Genomic DNA, 19686 nt, shown 5'->3' on the forward strand with positions numbered 1-19686 from the left:
AACAGGGAAACCGCACTATTGACGTCACGCTCAGCTGATAACCAGCACCAAGGGAGGGATGACAAGTCCTGGTTGACGACTAGCCAGTCCACTTTACTCCAGAGCGGAAATGTTTGCCTCGCAGCGGGTGGGAAGTCTTTATGTTGACAAGCAGGTAGGCTGAGGGTAGCCTCGATTGAGTCATGGTCAGCGCTAAGGATGTTTCTGCCAACAGATACACTAACACTAGTTACTGTAGAGAAGAGCAGGTCCAATGTTGCCAGATTTCTGGTGGGTTTTAAGCAGAACTGATGTAAATGAAGACCGTTTATGAAATTAGACAAAATAAATGAGTCCACAGGGTCGGTTACTGTTCCAGTGGTTGTAGATTGCCAGGATATGTGCGAATTGAAATCACCGATTAGCACAATATCATTGGATTTATTTAGAGCCAAAACCGTTGAACTGAAGCAATTTTCTAACGCTGTGATATCACTGGAGGGTGGGCGGTAGAAGCAGCCAACTAATAAGTTTTTGCTTCTGGGGATCATAATTTCAACCCAGGTTATCTCACATTCAGTTTCTAGGTCGGGCCTGTGACGGGCTTTAAGTTTATTACTTACTGCAATCATTACACCACCCCCATGCTTACCGGTACCTCTGTTTTTACGGAACACTGAAAAGTTAGACGAGAATGGAAGTTCACTGTCCGAAACAAAATCAGGTAACCAAGTTTCAGTGAAACATAAGATATCAAACTCGCTAAATTCAGGTTCACTGAGTACACAGTCAGTTAATTTGTTTTTCAGACTCTGGGTATTCTGATAATAAACATTAAGCGGTCCTGGATTTAAATGAACGTCACCGGAAAGAAGTAGTAAGATAGCGAACACAGCACGTGTGGAAGCATGGCAACCTTTCGTCCTTTCGCTGGAAGAGACAGGGGCATGGCGAAGCACAGGGAGATCAGAGACGGACAAAGCAGAGAAAATATAATGCCGTTCAGCGAAGCACCATTGCAGTACTGAATCACACGACACTTCACTTGCTTCAGGGATGGTTGTAGATATGAAAGCACAGTACGACGCACTTCTATACACAAGAAAGACTAAGAAAAGAAAGTAATATGTCGGAGGTACAAAAACACGCCCGTTCCCAGTTACCGCCATCTTGTTGAGAGGTGACATGTTGCCAATGATGGAAGCAACCGGAGAATACATATAGTCACAATTGACTGAGAAAAGAATTTTCCATATGTACAGGACCCCACCATTAGATGTAAGCTCGGTTCCAGTCAGCCAGCAGAGGTAGATGCAGAGAAGTGAGCCAACTATGAACCAACCATCGGCTACTTCAAAGAATCATACTCTCCAGTATGAGCTGTACAACTTTTCATCAGAACAAGAAGAAACCTATCAAAATTCTTAGTTGAGCTTTTCAAAAGTGTGGGCATTGCCAAGAATCTATATTATGATTTAGCCATCTTGGCCATTAAAGGCTCCGCCCAAATTGTTGGAAATCACCACTAGCATACTGCATACGAGGACTACTGTAACTCCAGAAAACTCTTCATGGTTAAATATATATTTAGTATTTAAGTATTATTATTACTTTATCAGATTTAGGCAGCCTGTCATTATAAGAAGGAAAAATAAATAAATAATAATATGAAAAGACTGCAGGAAATACTGTAGTTGGTGGTATCTGATTTTTCTTCCAATGAGTTAGACTCAAAGTAATATTAGCAAACAAAAGTAGATACAAAACATTATTTACTTTTCTAGGTTCTGAATTGTAAGCTGGTGCTCCTAATATTTTTACTGAAATACAGGTTAAAACTTAGTTCTCTTTCTAAAGAGGAATCAAGGCTGTGAACTGGCAGGGTAATTTAGTAATCCTGGTGAGGGTCTCATACACTGTAACAGTACTCTTTTTGGGGTCTTACCAGAGACGTATATGCCCTCTCCTTTGCATCCTTACTACAACCCCTAAATACCCTCATAACCATGTGCAGAGATCTGTACCCTTTATTTACAATCCCATTTATGTGATTACCCCAATGAAGATCTTTCCTTATACTAACACCTAGATAATTCAGGAACTTTCACCCCATCAATGCAGTAATTAAAACTGAGAGGACTTTCTTTATTAGCGAAACTCACAACCTGACTTTTAACCCCGTTTATCATCATAACATTGTCTGCTGTCCAGCTAACAACATTAACGAGGTCATTTAGCAGTTGCTCACAATCTTGTAACTTATTTATTACCCTACACGAAATAACATCATCTGCAAAAAGCCTTATCTCTGATTCCAGTTCTTCATTCATATCACTTACATAAACAGCCCGGATTTCCATGCACTATAACATCTCAAAATATGCATGCATTCATGCACTATCATATAGCGAAACATGCACAGTAAACTAGAAAATAGGAACTATCAAAATTCAGTTCCTTTTGAAACATTGTACAACTACTACCATAATTTCTCCAAACTGTCTTGATTAAGTTCATCCGTTTATCTGTCAGCACATTCGTAAAGACAGAAAATGATCTTTCTACGTCAGAAGCAGTGACAGGTGCATACTTAAATGAAGACATTTGGGACAAAGTGAGGTCAAATTATACATCTTAACATTTTCACCCCAATGCATCTTATATAAGCTTGACGAATTTAAAGTCAGTATTTGAACGGATCACTTTGTTTGACCTATCTCTAGCTGCCGCAGCTACTTCTCATGTGATGATTGCAGACACTTTTGAATGTCCTCAATAACTGATAACGATTGCCTGCTGCGATAACGAAGACGTGTGACGAGTGAGAGTTCTGGGTAGGAAATTTCAGGATAACAACAGAAGAGGATTCAGTGCAAAACCAAGGTTTGTAAGCTGCTATCTCAGTAAGGCGGCGTCACAGAAGTGTGATACAAATTTTGTTTTGTTCGTCTAACATAGATGAACAAATGAGCCGTCAGTGAGTAACGAACAATTTAAGGTTCAATTTATGGCAACGTATAACTGTGACACCTTATTCCTAAAAATTACACAGATTGACATGGTGACCTCCGACTTGTGTCAAGGTTTACACAAGCAGCAGATAATAAAGTGCTTGGTTAATTGGATTAAAGGACCTCTAACATATGTACTAACTTTGTTTGTTCACATAGAATGCCAGGAATACATTTTCTCCGTCTCTCAGTAATAGTCATACTGTATAACGTAGAAAAATGGTTCCAAATTCTGCACACCAACATTCATAAAAGGCACTATCATGCAAGTTAACATTAAGTATATGGGCCAGAATTGGAAGAAACGTCATATTATGTAGTATTAAATGTCCAAATATTTGCTATTAAATCCAAAATCTTCAAAATATGCATTCTAAATGAATTTTCTCCTAAAAAGGCCAAAGCATGCAAACATGCAAGGAAAAAGAACAGTTATTTGGAACTGTTCAGCCATAAAATGAATATTTGCTAAGTTTGAGAAATGTAACCAGCTTATTTAAAAACATGTATTTGCATGGAAATCCAGGCTCCACTTATATATATAAGAAAACAACAGGTCCAATAATACTGCATTGAGGAATTCCCCTCTTATTACAGGGTCAGATAAAGCTTCCCCTACTCCCGACTCTAATTCCCTGAGATATCATCATCATTTCCCCTTATCCAGCTCCTGCCGGGTCGGGGTATTTATGGAACTTCTCCATCTTCCTCTTACCTTCCACCATTCCCCTTCCACGATCTTGTCCCAGTCTAAATTTCTTCTAATGCTGCTCTTCACTGATTCAATCCACCTTGTTCTAGGTTTTCCTCTTGCTCTCTTGCCCTTGCACTTTGCCTCCAGCATCTGTCTTGAAATTCTATTCTCCTCCATCCTCTTTACATGTTCAAACCACCTTAGTTTATTCTTTTCAATTCTTTCATTTACCTTCTATCCCAATTTCCTTCCTAACATCTTCATTTCCCACTCTGTCTTTCCTTGTCCTTCCTATCATACTTCTTAGGAATTTCATCTCACTAGCTTGAATTCTATTCTCTTGCCTGCTAGTCAAAGTCCAAATCTTAGATGCATAAGTCAGTATGGGTACATCGTACATTTTGTAACATTATCTCTTTACTTTTCGTTGGAACTTCTTTGCTCCAAACAAGTTTGCTTACACTTTGGTAAAATGCATTGGCCTGCTGTATGCTCCTGCTAATCTCCATGTCCACCCTAGCACCCCACCTAGGGGCAGCCAGGTAACCCTTAGAGGACGCGTCCCCAGGTAGGGGTAGGGGGATCATACAATTCAGTAGGTCTGGTTGAAATATCCAATACAACTCGCGGACCAACAGGCAGCCCAGTTCCTGGGAGCTTTAAAATAATGGTACACCCTCTCTCCAGGGGTCACAAATATGGAAGGCCCAAGCCTAGGGTATGGGTGAAGACCCCAATGGCATCAGTGGCGTAGAAGGTAGACTTCGGTATGGCATCAATGGCGGTAGAGAGAAATTTGTAGCACCTGTACTCCAAAGGAGCGGCTGCAGAAGGTGTCTGTACTCCAGTGGAGCGGCCTAGAATAACAACTGGCAGCAGGTATAAAATGCCTTTGGGAGTGGCAACCCCATCGCAATAATAGTCTATACATGATATTGTCTCCGATATCTATTTTCTAGAAATATAATCACCTATTCGGTCACTCTTTTGTCTAGTCCAATGCACTCATTTCGCCAGAGGTCTCCCATTATCTACCCTTTCAATGGCCTTAGACAGGTCAATCACGATACAGTCCATATAACCTTCTGAATCCAAGATATCTGCTATATCCTGCTGGAATCCTACAAGTGGGTGAATATGTTGTCTTCATCATCATTTCATCTTCATAACAATGCGCAAGTCGCCAACGGCGTCAAGTCAAAAGACCTGCATCTGGTGAGCCAAACTTGTCCTCGGACACTCCTGGCACTAAAAGCCATACACCATTTCATTTTCAGCACCTTTAAAGGTACAAACCTGTTTTCACATTTCTCAACAACTGCTTTAAACCCATCCCAGAGTATGTTTACATTTTTATTTCCTGCTTTCCACCGATCATAGTTACTTTTTAAAAACTCCCTCATGCCTCTTTTATCAGCCATATGGTACAGCCCAATAGCCCTACTTTTAAGACCTTCCTTTCTATCACATTTATTTTTAACTATGACAAAACCAGCTTCATGATCACTAATTCCATCTATTACTTTGGTTTCTCTATAGAGCTCATCTGGTTTTACCAGCACCACAACCAGAATATTCTTCCTTCTATTTGGTTCCATCACTTTCTGAATAAGCTGTCCTTCCCATATTAACTTATTTGCCATTTGTTGGTCATGCTTCCTATCGTCTGCATTACCTTCAAAACTGACATCTCGTATATTGAGATCTCCCACTACAATCACATTCCTTTCCATATCATTTCCCACATAGCTGATTATCAATTCTGTATCAGCGTCAGTGTCAGCGTCAGCGCTACCCTTTCCTGATCTGTACACTCCAAAGACATCAAGTTGCCTATTATTTCTAGAGATGAGCCTTACACCTAGAATTTCATGTTTGTCATCTTTAACATTTTCATAGCTTACAAATTGATGCTTGTTGTTTTAAGGGGCCTAACATCGAAGGTCATCGGCCCAGCTTACAAATTATTCTTTCACCAGAATGAATACTCCCCCTCCTACCATTCCTATCCTATCTCTACAATACACACTCCAGTGTTGGACATGTGTTGTTTTCAGAATTAATATGGCACAAAATTCTTTTATTTTTAGACAAAAATTGTTTAAAGTGATTTTAGCATGAGTTGTATATGTTATGTCTCAACATCTTTATTTTATAACAATTATTCCACAGTGTCAATACTTTTAAGAAATCACAGTTCAATTTTTATAAGTTATAAGTGATAATGTTCTCTGACCAATGCTTGTTTTAAGATTAAATAAGGCTGATGATGCCCAATAAAAGAAGGGCAAAACATTTCCCTTTAAATTTAGTAATCTCTATGTTTAATTAACCACATAACTGTGGAATTAATTGTATTGAATAGGTGGGGTAATAAAAATACTCCTTTTGTAAACTTAGTGAGACACACTCCACTTCCGTGAGAAAATTTCTGCACCCAATACATAATTTCTCAGCCATGATTCAACGCCTACTACAATAACTGCTAAGTACATATCTATTAAACTACTTAATTCTATTCCTTTCTCTACAATACTTTTACATTTCAACATTTTTATGTCATTCCTACTTTACTTCCAGATCCCTGTACCCTTATCATCGCTCCCTAGACCACTCTGTTTCCCTGAATGTACCTCCCTACAACCCTTCCAAACAAATTTCCTAACTTATACGTTCCACTGCGGTTTAAGTGAAGGCCATCTGAGTGCAGATTCTTATCTCCTACCAACCCATTAAGATCTAGAAATCTCACTCCCAGTTTCCCACATATCCACTCCATAGTCTCATTTAAATCTCCAATCAAATCCCCAATCACCTTCCAGTCAGTTCTACAAGGTATTCCACTGATAACAAATCTCTGCTTCCTTAAACTTGACCCGCGCTGCATATACCAGATGCCACACATCCTCAACTATGTTGGTACTTATACCAGCTTGCCTACATTGTTGGTACCAATTGAAAGTTAGAAACTTCATTTTGTTCCGTATTGAACTGCGATTACAGTAAAATGAAAATGTTAAAGGTCCACCTTTTCAATACCATGTATGTTTATTGATATGAATATATATCACATAACATTTAGAGAAGGTTGGTACTAGTTTCGACGCTCATTGTGCGTCATCACCAGCCAACAAATCAATTGAGCAAAATGCAACTTATCGAATAGCAATATATAACACATGATAGCACCTACAAGAAAAATGTTAAACTACGACTAGTTGAAATATAAAACACATGACAGCAAATACAAGGATTAATGTTGAAAGCTAAATTGTCAAAAGTTAAAACAATGAAAGCAAAACAGAGAAGGTAACAATAGTTAGGGTATGATACACGAGAAAGTAGTCCAGCGTGAGGTTTGTAGAACATGAGGTGTATCTATATACAACATTTAAATGCACTTACTAAGGCAAATATTAAATGTAACATTAAAATGAGGGTATGGTGCGTATAACCATCTAAAACATATGACAGCACATATAAGGTCACTGTTAGATTATAACCAGTTGAAATGATGTGGTGTGTCTGACCGTAAAACATAACATTTTTGAGAAGGTATCCCAGTTGTTGAGTCTTGATAAACAAGAGAATAGTCCATCTTGAGGTGCATAAATCATAAGGCAACATATGTTATCAGTGGGAAGAATAATCTTGTTCTCTTAACTTGCAGTAATTAACAGCCTTAATTCAGGTGGTTTCGAAGCCAACAATGTGGTCGTGTGAAGATCATAATTTGAATTAACGTCACGATTCCCAGTTCAGTATGGAAACATGGAGACCTGACGAAAAGAATGAATGCTAAATTAGGCGTGATAAAAATGCACATAGCCAAAAGAAATATAAGGGAAAGGAGGCGAACTCACCTTGAGTAGCATGATGGCATAGATGTTGAAAGGAGAGGAGCTGGCCTAATGAAGAGAGCAATAATGGAGGCCGAGTAGCAGAAGGGAAGGGAGAGTGAGGGGAGGGGAAGGGGAAAAAGGAGGAGCTAAAGCTGGGCTAATGAAGAGAGCAATAATGGAGGCCGAGTAGCGGAAGGAAGGGAGAGTGAGGGGAGGGGAAGGAGAAAAAGGAAGAGCTAAAGCTGAGGAGTAGGGCTATGGTGGGGCAGAGGGATGAGGTAGTGAGGGTAAGTGACGGGGATGTGGATTGCACATGGCTTGAAATATAGCCCTAGTGTTTGGAAATTTGATATTTTTAAACAAGTTAATTAAGAAATTGAAAAGGATATTAGGCTTATCAGAGATTTCATTTACGTTGAAGTTAGGATTAAAGTATTGATCGAAATGGATAAAACAATTTTCGATTATATTCATGAGAGGCCCTTTATTGGCCATATGAAGGATCTATAAATCGTATTCAACGTCGGTAAACTTGTGGTTGGAGTCCGAGATGTGTTGACCTATTGCTGAAAACCTATTGTATCTTATAGCGTTGACGTGCTCTGAATATCTAGTGGTGAAACTGCATCCTGTTTGCCCAACGTATGAGGAATTGCAGTCACTGCATTTGAATCTGTAGATTCCGGACTTTAAGAAAGTATTGGATATGTTAACTTATGGGGAATTGTGCAGAATTTCAGAATTCCTGTTATTTGTTCTGAAGGAAATTTTTACGTTATGTTTTCTGAAGAGACTGGTGATTTTGTAGACATCTTTGTTGAAAGTATAGGTGGAAGAAGTGACATCTTTAGATTTTTCTTTAGTAAGAGTGGTATACTTTGACAATACAGGCTCTAATATGAAATTTATAACGTGCAAGAGTGGTCTTAGGTTGGTGTCTGAACTTGTTGATAATCTGTTCTATAAAGGGTTTATTGTAACCGTAAAATTTGGCGACTGCACGAATAGTATTGAGTTCATTGTTCAAGTCTTTCTTTGACATGGGTATTGTGCAGGCACGGTGGACTAAACTATTATAGGTAGCACGTTTGTGTGCTTGGGGATGTGTGGAGCCGTGACAAATGGTAGTTGCAGTTTGTGTGGATTTCCTGTAGATTTTGTAAGATAAAGAGGAAGGGTGTCTATGAATGGTCAAATCTAGAAAATTGATTAACCTGTTTGTTTCAGACTCAAGTGTAAATTTAATGTGGGGATCGACGCTGTTAAGATCGTGAAGGGTAGAGGGCATGTTCTTAATTTCTATGTTCATAATTACAAATGTGTCATCCACGTACCTCGCCCATAGAAGAATGTTGGGAAAGTTGTTGTTGATTTTAGTGTGTTCCAGATAATCTAAATAAATCTCCGATAAGATACCATACGCGGGTGAACCCATTGCTAATCCGTCTTGTTGATAAATAGTTTTGTCAAAAGTGAAAAAGTTATTATTGATGACTAATTTCAGAATGGAAATGAAGTCATATATTTCAAGTTTGCTAAGAGGACTGTATTTCTTTAAGTTGCTTTCAATAATAGGGAAAAGCTTTGCTGTTTGTATGCTTGGATACATGTTGACTATGTCAAAAGAATGAAGGGAGTGGTTAGGTTGCAAGTCGAAGGTCTTTAGTTTGTCAATTAGTTCAATGGTGTTTTTAATAGACTTATTGGTGAGAAAATGGTAGTTTTTAGCCAAGAAACTTTGGACAAATTGAGAGGCTTTATACAGAGGACTAGGCCTATAGTTAATAATAGGGCAGATAGGGATATTGGCTTTATGGATCTTTGGAAGGGCTTTAGCTGCAGGAAGACCTGGGTTCATATTTAAAAGCTTAGATTTTTCGAGGTCCGTAAAAAGAAAGGAAATGTTCTTAAGGGTTTGTTTTAATTATCGCTGAATTCGTTGGGTTGGGTCTTTCTTAATTATTGAAAAGGTGCTGCTGTTAAAAAATTCCTTAGTTTTGGAGACATAGTTGGTTTTATTCATTATAACTGTGGTATTTCTAGCAGGAATATTGTAATAATGAAGTCTTATTTGTGGCATATTCATGAATGTATAATTTATGAGTATTCAGTCAATATTAACCAGTGTTTTCAGTGTCTGTGTGATCATTGTAAGTGTGGTGTGTAAATTCATGAAGAGAAATATGTGTTCATCATTGTGTTGTGTTTGCAATCTCATGGGATTAGCTGTTTTTATAGAATAAACCCCACCATCCAGAGGGGTTAAAGCTGTTATAAGAGGCAATGTTCGTTCTCTCATGGCGAGTTGAAGTTTGAAGTTGTCAAAAATGAAAATTGTATACCTGTAATAGTATCTAATGTTACTTGTTACTCATGTGTAATTATTAGTTTTCTTTCATATAATATGGATAGGATTTATGCCAATATGAAGTTCTCGGGTTATCTAATTTTTATTCCGATTTATTGCAAACTGATCAATTATAGAGCTGGATGGTTCATTAGAAGGGTTATAATTAATGATTAATTAATCAATGAGGTGGATAGTTCTTGTAGGTTGATTTTTCATCTAGTTCATGGTTTTGTGTTGGAATGAATTACTGACACGATGAGAAAATGGAGGATTGCTTTTTGGACACATATACCATTTGCCAAATTTTAGACTCCTAACACAGCTTTTTGATTTCTTTCGGAATAGTAAAACAAAAGAACACTAGGCTTAAAGAAATACAAATGAATTGGGATAAATTGAAAATTACTACAGAGCAAACTGAAAATAGAGAAGAGAAGAAGATTCTAAACAACAACTATACAAAACTATCACTTAAAACATCAAAACGTGAGCAGTATGTTATATCAACAGAAGAACGGGCTGCAAGATCATCTAGAATGAAGACTTTTGGGAAGAAAGGAAGTTATCAAGTGCAAAAAAATAAATTTTTTTGATGTATTTATTTTTTTGAAGATTTTATTGTATAAGGTTGATTTTGATGCTCCAATGTGGGCGTAACCAGTGTAAATAAATAAATAAATAAATAAATAAATAAATAAATAAATAAATAAATAAATAGAAAAATAATAGTCTATCTATAACAGGCAATAAATTTTATTAAATTAGAAAGCAGTTTGAAGCAACTGTTAATACTGGAATTATAATAACTTGGCATCTAGTTTTATATGGAGTCCAGACCACAAGTTCCAAAAATCCCACATGTACTGGGCACACACTATGCCATGACCACTGTGCAAAGCCAGAGATGACATCAGTCAGCTATCATACTCCAATACACTAATTCTGAGCACTTTAACATAACATATCAACGTTCCTCTACTGCATACATAAACAGGAATATACGGTAACAATTTGCACACATAGGCAGACAGAGAGAAACAAAAAGAAACTCACTCAAAAAATTAAAGAATTTTGAGAAACACCACATAGTACTCTAAATACACATGTGAGGTACTACTACCATGCTGTAGCATTATTATGCCAATTTAACATTGCAAAGAAGCTAAATTACAAAAAGACATCAATACATCAATAGCTGTCTCACTTACAGGTCCTAATGCTTTAATTAGGACATCCCGAACATCCAGCCAGCCTTTAAATGAGAGAACCTCAAATAAAGCCAGCATGGCATCACCAATGTTATCGAAGTTGAAACGCCGGGGATTTGCCCTGACAGAACATATGCAAATAATTAATACTAAACACAACACTTCCATGAATCACAAAAATAAATGTGAGGTATATATAAGGAAAAAAAAAAAACATTACACATGCAATTAGAAATAGCATCCCACTTGAGAGGTTGAAACATTTTACGACCTTTTAAAAAAGAAAACAGAACTATCACTTAGTACATGAGAGAATTATTCATTTGAGGTAAGGGTGGTGATTACTGTTTCAACTGATCACAAAATTCTATTTTTATGGAGAGAACTGAGCCTTAGGAAAGAATGAGTGTAACCTATAGCTAACAAGATGAAAAAAAGAGAGACAATAATCAAGGAAAAAATTGGTCTGTAATATCAACTGTAAAGAAGAAGAGGTAAGGTAAACATTTCAAACTAGATTACATTATTATTTCAGAGCTAGCCCTCAAACTTGCAACTGACAAGTGGGCTTTTACGAGGAAAAATGAAAGAAACATTTGAAAACAGATGAATAGGCTGAATTTGCTGAATTTGCAATAACATATTCAACAGAAATTAGATTAAACACTTAGTAGAGGAAGAGTAGGGTACATTTTGTTACAGTAAGGGCACAGGTTGATAAGTCACTCATATCATGTCAGTTGTGACAGCTACCATAATTTCTAATAATAGAACAGATGTGACCATCAACACACCTGCAAAACTACCCCTGTTTCCTACCAGCAAGTGGACCTGAACTTCTGGCTTTGCCCTTCCCTTCTCCTCTCTCATCACACTTGTTTTTCTCCAATCCGAAACCACATTTCAAAGTAACAGTCTGCTACTTATTGTTGAGCTGTCCTGATGTGTTATGCATGTGATTTATTTTGTCCTTGTGCCACATGAGTATTCTAAATTTATAAAATCTTCAGAATGAGTTTTATTTTTCCTGTATAGTGTTCTTGTCATTAGTCCACAGACTTCATTGACACAGCTCTCCATGCTAACATATCTGAAGCTATCCTTGTCATCTCATTTGAATAAGATTGATCAATTTGATTGTGTGTTGTTTGATTTGTAATGAAGCATACTGAACTTAATTATTTCTTTAAAACAAGTTCTTCTATCAGTAGAACAATGCCTAATCAGACTTTGAGTAGAATGTCTATTGCCAGAGATGCAAGTTGTTCCCCTTGGGAACTCCTGCTTTCCGCGGTAAGTGCTATTTTCATGTGATTTTCAAAGTTTTTGAATTTAGTTTGATTTAATTTACTGTAATTCCTTTGTGTTTTGGTATTTTCTTGCTTGATGTCATTTTCAACGTTTTAAATTCAACGTGTCTGAGTTTGCCCTAGATTCCCGCTGTTTGTAATTTCAAGTCTCACCTGTTTTTTAATCAATAATCCATTCATTTGTGTTTTTGGATTCGTAATTGTATCCTTTTGTCAAATATGTTAAGTATCAGCTGCTCCGTAATTTAACTTTGTTTCTTGTAAATTTTCATTTGTTATTTTTAATATAGTTGTGCTAGAGGGTGATTCTTGTAAGTCTTTTCTCCCCCATAACGCCATACCTTCCCATGGACCTCAATAGGGACCTTTCACGTTTCCACAATCCTTTCTTAGTTGTCATTATTAGGCCTATAAGTTCCCAAGCGTATGATTTGATTTTGCGTATTTAAAAGTTTTCCGTCACGTTTCCAAGTTTGATGTGTAACCACCGCTTCTGTATTATTTTATGATTTCCCTATCCATATTATTGTGTATCGATATTATTTACTATTTCCTTATTCTCGTTGAGTGTCAATATTATTGTTATTCTTATTTTGCTATTCTCTATTATTATTATTACTATTATTATTTGTGTACGCGCTGAGTCTCGAACCAACGCAACAAAACTAAAGATGCACATGTTAAAAAAAAAAAAAAGAAGTCTTCCTGACATTGCAGAGTGGAGAATATAAACTATCTTCTGATTTTTGGATGCTTTCCAGGACAAGTCTTGCATCACTGAAAATGGGTGATGAGTTAGGATTCGTGATCAAAAGAAGGATGTTAACAGCAAGTATAAATCTTCAGCCAGTGGCTCTGCAAGGTTAATGAAATGTTACTTACTTGGTCGTGTGCTTTGCATATGACACCTGAAACGGACCAAGTTGATATAAGAAATCATTTTGAATGCCTACTAGATATAAATTAATTCCCTCCAATTGAGACAAATGAAGAAAGCATAAGCAGTTCATCTTGTGCGCCAAAAAAAAAAAAAAAAAAAAAAAAAAAACCCACACGAATTCAGTCAAAGAAGTTTAGGCCTAACCCTACTTCACCAGTATATGCAAGGCAAGACAGTGCTCAGAAGAAAATAATTATCCTAGCTGATAATCATGGTATTTATTTATTTATTATCTATGAAAAAGCCCTACTTTGTCTAGCATATTAGGGCTGTAGGTTATACTGTAACTAGTTATCTAGTCCGACTCGTTGGCTAATGGTCAGCAAACTGGCCTTCGGTTTAGAGGGTCTCGGGTTCGATTTCCAGCCGGGTCAGGGATTTTAACCTTCATTGGTTAATTTCAGTGGCCGGGGGCTGGGTGTTTGTGCTGTCCCCAACATCCCTGCAACTCACACACCACACATAACACTGTCTTCCACCACCATAACATGCAGTTACCTACATATGGCACATGCTGCCCATCCTCATCAGAGGGTCTGCCTTACAAGGGCTGCACTCGGCTAGAAACAGACATGCTCTATTGGTGGAAAAAAAATTCTAATTCCTTCCATGGGAACTTAGAATTTCCATTAGAAATAACCACATGATATATATATATTAGTCATCTTAAATAGTACAAACATATAATACAAATTTTTTGAAGCGAGTGATTACACACACAAATTAACTAAACTGGGAGAAAAGGAAAAACTATTCTTAAATTTTTTCTAAAATAAACTACATAAACTTTAAAAAATCATTCAAACAACAGATCTTGTGAAATATCCTAAAAACAGGTTTGACTGACATTACTGTACAACAATTTAATTGTTGTTCCAAAATATATCTAGCTTTGCTGAAGAATGGACAATTAAAAATAAGGTGAGTTGCAGTTTCTTCATCTCCACAAACACAACTGTTATTACTAATAATTTTGAATTTATATAAATAAAATTGAAATTTTTCGTGACCTGAAAGAAACTGAGTGCTGGACAAGATTGGTTTCAATAAACTGCAGTCCAAACGGTCCTGTACCGTGGGAAAAAAATTTGTACTAGTAACTTCAGCCTTATTACTTGAGTTCCACAGCTTTGACCATTTGCTGATTGTGAATTTAAATAATTCACGTTTCACTTTTGATATAGGGGCTCTTTTGTATACAGTTTCATTTTCACTACATGCTGCAAGTTTAGCAAGTTCATCTGCTCTTTCATTACCTAATAGACCTTCGTGCCCTTCAACCCACTTAAAACAGATATGTCTTCCATACTGTGAGAGATCTGTTCTAATGCTACATGCCAAAGAATTTAAATTATATTTTTTACTAATAGATTTCAGAGCTGCTTGTGAGTCACTATGTATACATGCACTAAAATTTCCTTCTTTTATCCACTGAACTGCATATTTTATAGTAAGAAGTTCTGCTTGAAAAATGGAACAGTGGGAGGAAAGTTTCATAGTCTTAAAATATATTTCTGCTTCATCTTTATACACAACAAAGGCACTTCCTACTAGATTAGTACAATCCTCTTTGGGTGTTCTTGAGCCATCTGTGTAAACTTGTACCTCATGTGACAGAAAACATTCAGTGATAACATACTCACAATGATATGCTGGATGACCACATTCAAGGATATTTACTTTTTGCTCAACATATTCTTGTATTACCATATTGCATTGTCTTCCTTTCTTAATGTTAGTCAATTCAGCTTTGGCTATGGCTTTCAGATGCAAAGGTTCTATACCAGCTATAATAAGAGCAGCATCTGTGGATATTGTTCTATAACCTCGTATTATTCTGAGTATAAATCCTCTCCCAATTTGTGCAAATTTACATTGAGCCTGTTTCTTCTCCAGGATATTTTTATATTCTGAAGCACAATATAATATATCATTGGCTTAAACTATTCACGATATATTATGCGTACAATATCTGATTGCAAGTTATGAATCTCATTCCGTATTGACGGTTATCACTTTACAAAATAAAATATTTATAAAATCCTCCTATCAATACAAGTCAAGTCATCTGTTAGATGAAGCAAAGTCTATACATGTTTCAGCCTAATCTCAAGGCCATCTTCAGTAGTAAAACAATGATTACATAATATACAAACAAATTAAAAATCGTAATGATGTGAAGTGACAGTGATCATGATTAGTGAGTTAAAAACACACTGAGGTACGAAGTCCTCTCGTCTAATAGATCTCGCTGACTGTTAAATAAAAACACTATGCTGAGGAGTGTAGTGAGACCGTCAATACTATGAATAAAACGTGTATAACATCTGTAATGAGAAAAAAGGAATATATGAGTGGATGAAGAACAAGTTAAAAATGATGTACGAAAAGGAAACTCATATGACTTACTTGTAACTAAACGTTGTCGTCTCGAATGGAGATGACCTTGTCGGTCTCAAGTCACATTGACAACTAAGCCTGTGTATGGCTTACTGTGTATCTGTGTCGATGTGTTTGGGAGGGGTAATGGAGGGGGAGGGACAGGGAGGAGGAACGTTGTGATTCGCGGAAAGAGGGTGTTGATGGAAGGGCGGGTCTTGTTCTAGAATGTCGGTAGTGAAACTCTTTTTTATTAATGAACTGTTCGCAGATGAGCGGGACAAAGGTTTCCAATAAAATATTTTTCTTTTCGTTGATTTCATTTAAGTTTGTATATTATGTAATCATTGTTTTGCTACTGAAGATGGCCTTGAGATTAGGCTGAAACATGTATAGACTTTGCTTCATCTAACAGATGACTTGACTTGTATTGATAGGAGGATTTTATAAATATTTTCTTTTGTAAAGTAATACTATATCTGAATTCAGACCCCAAGATGTTTTACAAGCAATGGATAATTCTTGCAAAAATTTACCAGCCTTTTCAGCTAAGCACTGAAAATGAGCTCAAAATGTTAAATTACTATCTATTATGACTCCCAAATAAGATATTTTGTCTGCAAATGTTAATTGTTTTGAGTTCAATCTGATCTTTGGTTTCTTCACTTTTCTTTTTCTTGTTATTAACATTGCAGTAGGTTTTTGAGGATTAAATTGTAATTTGTTATCACATCCCCACTTATATATGATTTCTAAAGCAGAATTTGTTGAAATATTTAATTCCTTCACAGTATTATCCTTAACAAAGAGAAGAGCATCATCAGCATAAGCTATAATATTACAATTTTGTGGAAGAGTTTGTTGCAGTAAATCATCATATAGTATAGTCCAGAAGACTGGACTGCATACTGAACTTTGAGGACATCCCTTAACAAGAGTCCTAGTTATTGTTCTGGTACCTATTGTTAACTGTACACTTCGATTACTAAAATAACTCTGTGTTAATTTATATACATTTTTTGGACAGGCTTTAACTTTTAGTTGATGAAGAATTTTGGACCACAATGCATTATCAAATGCACCAGAAATGTCCAGAGATACCAGTACGCCAACTTGCCGATGTAAGAAGATTTCCTTGGCCCAAACAACAACATATATTACTGAGACTTCTGTAGATCTTAGTGCAGAAAAACCAAATTGTCTATTACTAAAATAATTGTTTGCACAAAGAAAATACATTATACAATCAATTAACAGCTCTTCTAAAAATTTTCCAAGCAAAGCCAACAGACATAATGGTCGGAATGCATTGACGGCAAATACATTTTTAGCATTTTGCTTAGGAATCACTTTGACTACAGATTTCTTCCAGCAGGTGGGAAAGAAACATAAGTTGAGGCACTTATTAAAAAGAATTATAAAAAGAAATGGAAGACAGTAATGAATATGTTTAACAACATTGGCTGAAATTCCATCTAGTCCAGAAACCTTTTGGTCATTCAAGTTAGAGATAATAACCTCCTTATTCGTGAACACAAGGTCATCTTCAGTATCTGGTGAATTAGCAGCAAAATTGGATACAATCTTTTGAAATTCATTGTCATTGTCCTCTACTGGGAAAAAATTGTCCATCAAAACATTTTCTGTTTCCAGTGTAGAGTTGGTGAAACCGTTTCCTGTTTTTATCGAGGTCAGTATCCTATTGAAGTCTCTGGGCTTCCGACACATTTTATACACAATGTTTCACGGATTACTGGCATTCTGTAAAGAACAGAACTTTTTCCAGGCATTTGTTTTTGCCTGCATTATCAAATTCTTATACTCACTTTTAAGTTTGTAATAATTTGTGAATACTGATAAACAATAATAAAATATCATAAATAAAATTATGAAGAAACTTGATAAAATACTTGAAATAAATTAAATTAATAAAATAATTAATTGAAATGTCCATAGTATAGGCGCCAGAGTTCACCAGAATGGATCCCTCGAATTTAGATAGAACAAGATAATTCTTTATCTCCCAGGGCGTGTACATAATGCTGCGTACTGGTACATCTGTTACAGGCCTCACCTAACCTTCTGAAAATGACTGAATAGGTAGGAACTGCACCTAGGTTCATCAATAACTCCACTGATTATAAAATATCTAACTATATTCTCAATAAAATCTGTGCATGAGCACCTCATCAACACACCAAAATACACTTATAATACACAAACAAAATATTACTGGAAGACTCCATATTTACAACAACAACAAAGAAAACAGTGGGAAAACAAAAGCGAGAACTAAGCCACCATTTGTAGTTAGTTCGTTGAACAATGTACATGTAGATAATTACCCTTCACTGTCTCTGTATTAACACGACTTGCCGATTCTCAGAATCGGTACTTATAATATCACACAGATACTGTACCTCGTAATACTGTGTTCACTGACTTTAACACTTGTTGTAAAGATATATACATTTGAGCAACACACGCTTGCCGTTCCTGAACATAAATTATGGAAAGTCTGAGATATAGCACCTCCCAGCTTTCAGCAATATGTAATGCCAGGCCGCCACAAGTGCTACAATACCCAATGCGTAAGCACTCCACAATTTGTCGATCAGCCACTTTCCACGAACATAACAAGACTACGTTCCACGAACGTTTGAAGTCCAGTCCATTGTAGCAGTGTCACTCCAGTAGTGTATATCCAGTTTCACTCCTGTGTGTGTGTGTGGTTGACTTCCGCTGTGATGTCGATGTATATAAATACCTCAGCTCTCAAATGATATGCCGAGATTGATCCTGGCCAGCCAATCATGGTAGATCCTCTTGTCAAGACCACACCTTGAACTTCTTCATGCTCCCAAGACAATAACAATGGGGTGTTTCACATGAGTCATAGAACTTTTCAAGTACATCATCAACAAGCTCATGTGATTTGGGGCTATTCACATGATTCATAGAACTTCCCAATGACAACAACAAGTACATCTTATCAAACACTGGGGTAGACACATGACTCATCCAAATTTTCCAAGTCCAATATAGCAATGTTTTCTCAGCCGTTGTACAAAACAAATTACTCATACCTACCATATATGGAGATCTCCCAGCTTACAAATATTCATGACAAAATATACAATTGAAATACTGATGATGATAATAATAATAATAATAATAATAATAATAATAATAATAATAATAATAATAATAATAACAATAATAATAATAATAAATTGAATACTGACAATAATATCTCTCACTTCTACATATAGTGCAAGGGTGTGATATATGTACTATCACAAGTTCATAATATCTTTGTTCATATATTTCTCATAAAGTTGCACTTCTAGATCTTTTCCATCTTCTGTAAGAGGCTAAGACTCATTTTCTTATAATGTTGAGACTTGAATTCCATCAAAAATTTTTTGTTTGTGCTTCAGAAATCTGTGGGAGATGAGCATCACAAATGGCTGTGATCTCATCTGTTAAATTATTGACTATTTGGTCAAGTTCTGCTGATGTTGCACATTTCTTTACTTTTTCAGGGACATTTGCTAGTCTTGTTTAAACTGATCGTTGAAAATGAGACCATTCAACATTTTTTGTTTTGTATTTTCGAGTTAAATACTTTGAGGTAGTTGGCATAATCCTATACGGATTGGATTCCAATATTATTTCTATAAGTCTATGATCAGAAAATGTTGTACTTCTTACAGTCCACTCCGGATTAAATTCAAGAAATGCAGAGTTACAAATACTCATATAAATGTAACTTTCATAATCACCTCGGACATATGTAGGCTCCTCTCCATTATTAAGAATGAAAAAGTAATTACTACAACAGAAATCGTAAAATAGCTTGCCACGTTTGTCTGTGACAGGACTGCTCCATGCTGCATGTTTAGCATTTATATCACCAGTTATGAGAAGAGGTTTCCCTTTTAATTCCGAGCATATAATTTGGAACTCGTCC

General features: G+C 36.3%; 1 protein-coding gene across 2 annotated transcripts in view; it reads right to left on the reverse strand.

Moving 5' to 3' along the window:
- The window catches only part of na (sodium leak channel non-selective protein na), a 711066-nt gene that overhangs the window by 225511 nt on the left and 465869 nt on the right, over positions 1–19686 (reverse strand). For both annotated transcript variants that reach the window (XM_067148870.2, XM_067148869.2), the window contains exon 20: positions 11085–11205. In XM_067148870.2, the coding sequence (XP_067004971.1) occupies positions 11085–11205 (121 nt within the window). The remainder of the gene's footprint in view (positions 1–11084; positions 11206–19686) is intronic.

The sequence above is a fragment of the Anabrus simplex genome, chromosome 1, assembly GCF_040414725.1.
Source record: "Anabrus simplex isolate iqAnaSimp1 chromosome 1, ASM4041472v1, whole genome shotgun sequence".
Taxonomy (NCBI): Eukaryota; Metazoa; Arthropoda; class Insecta; order Orthoptera; family Tettigoniidae; genus Anabrus; species Anabrus simplex.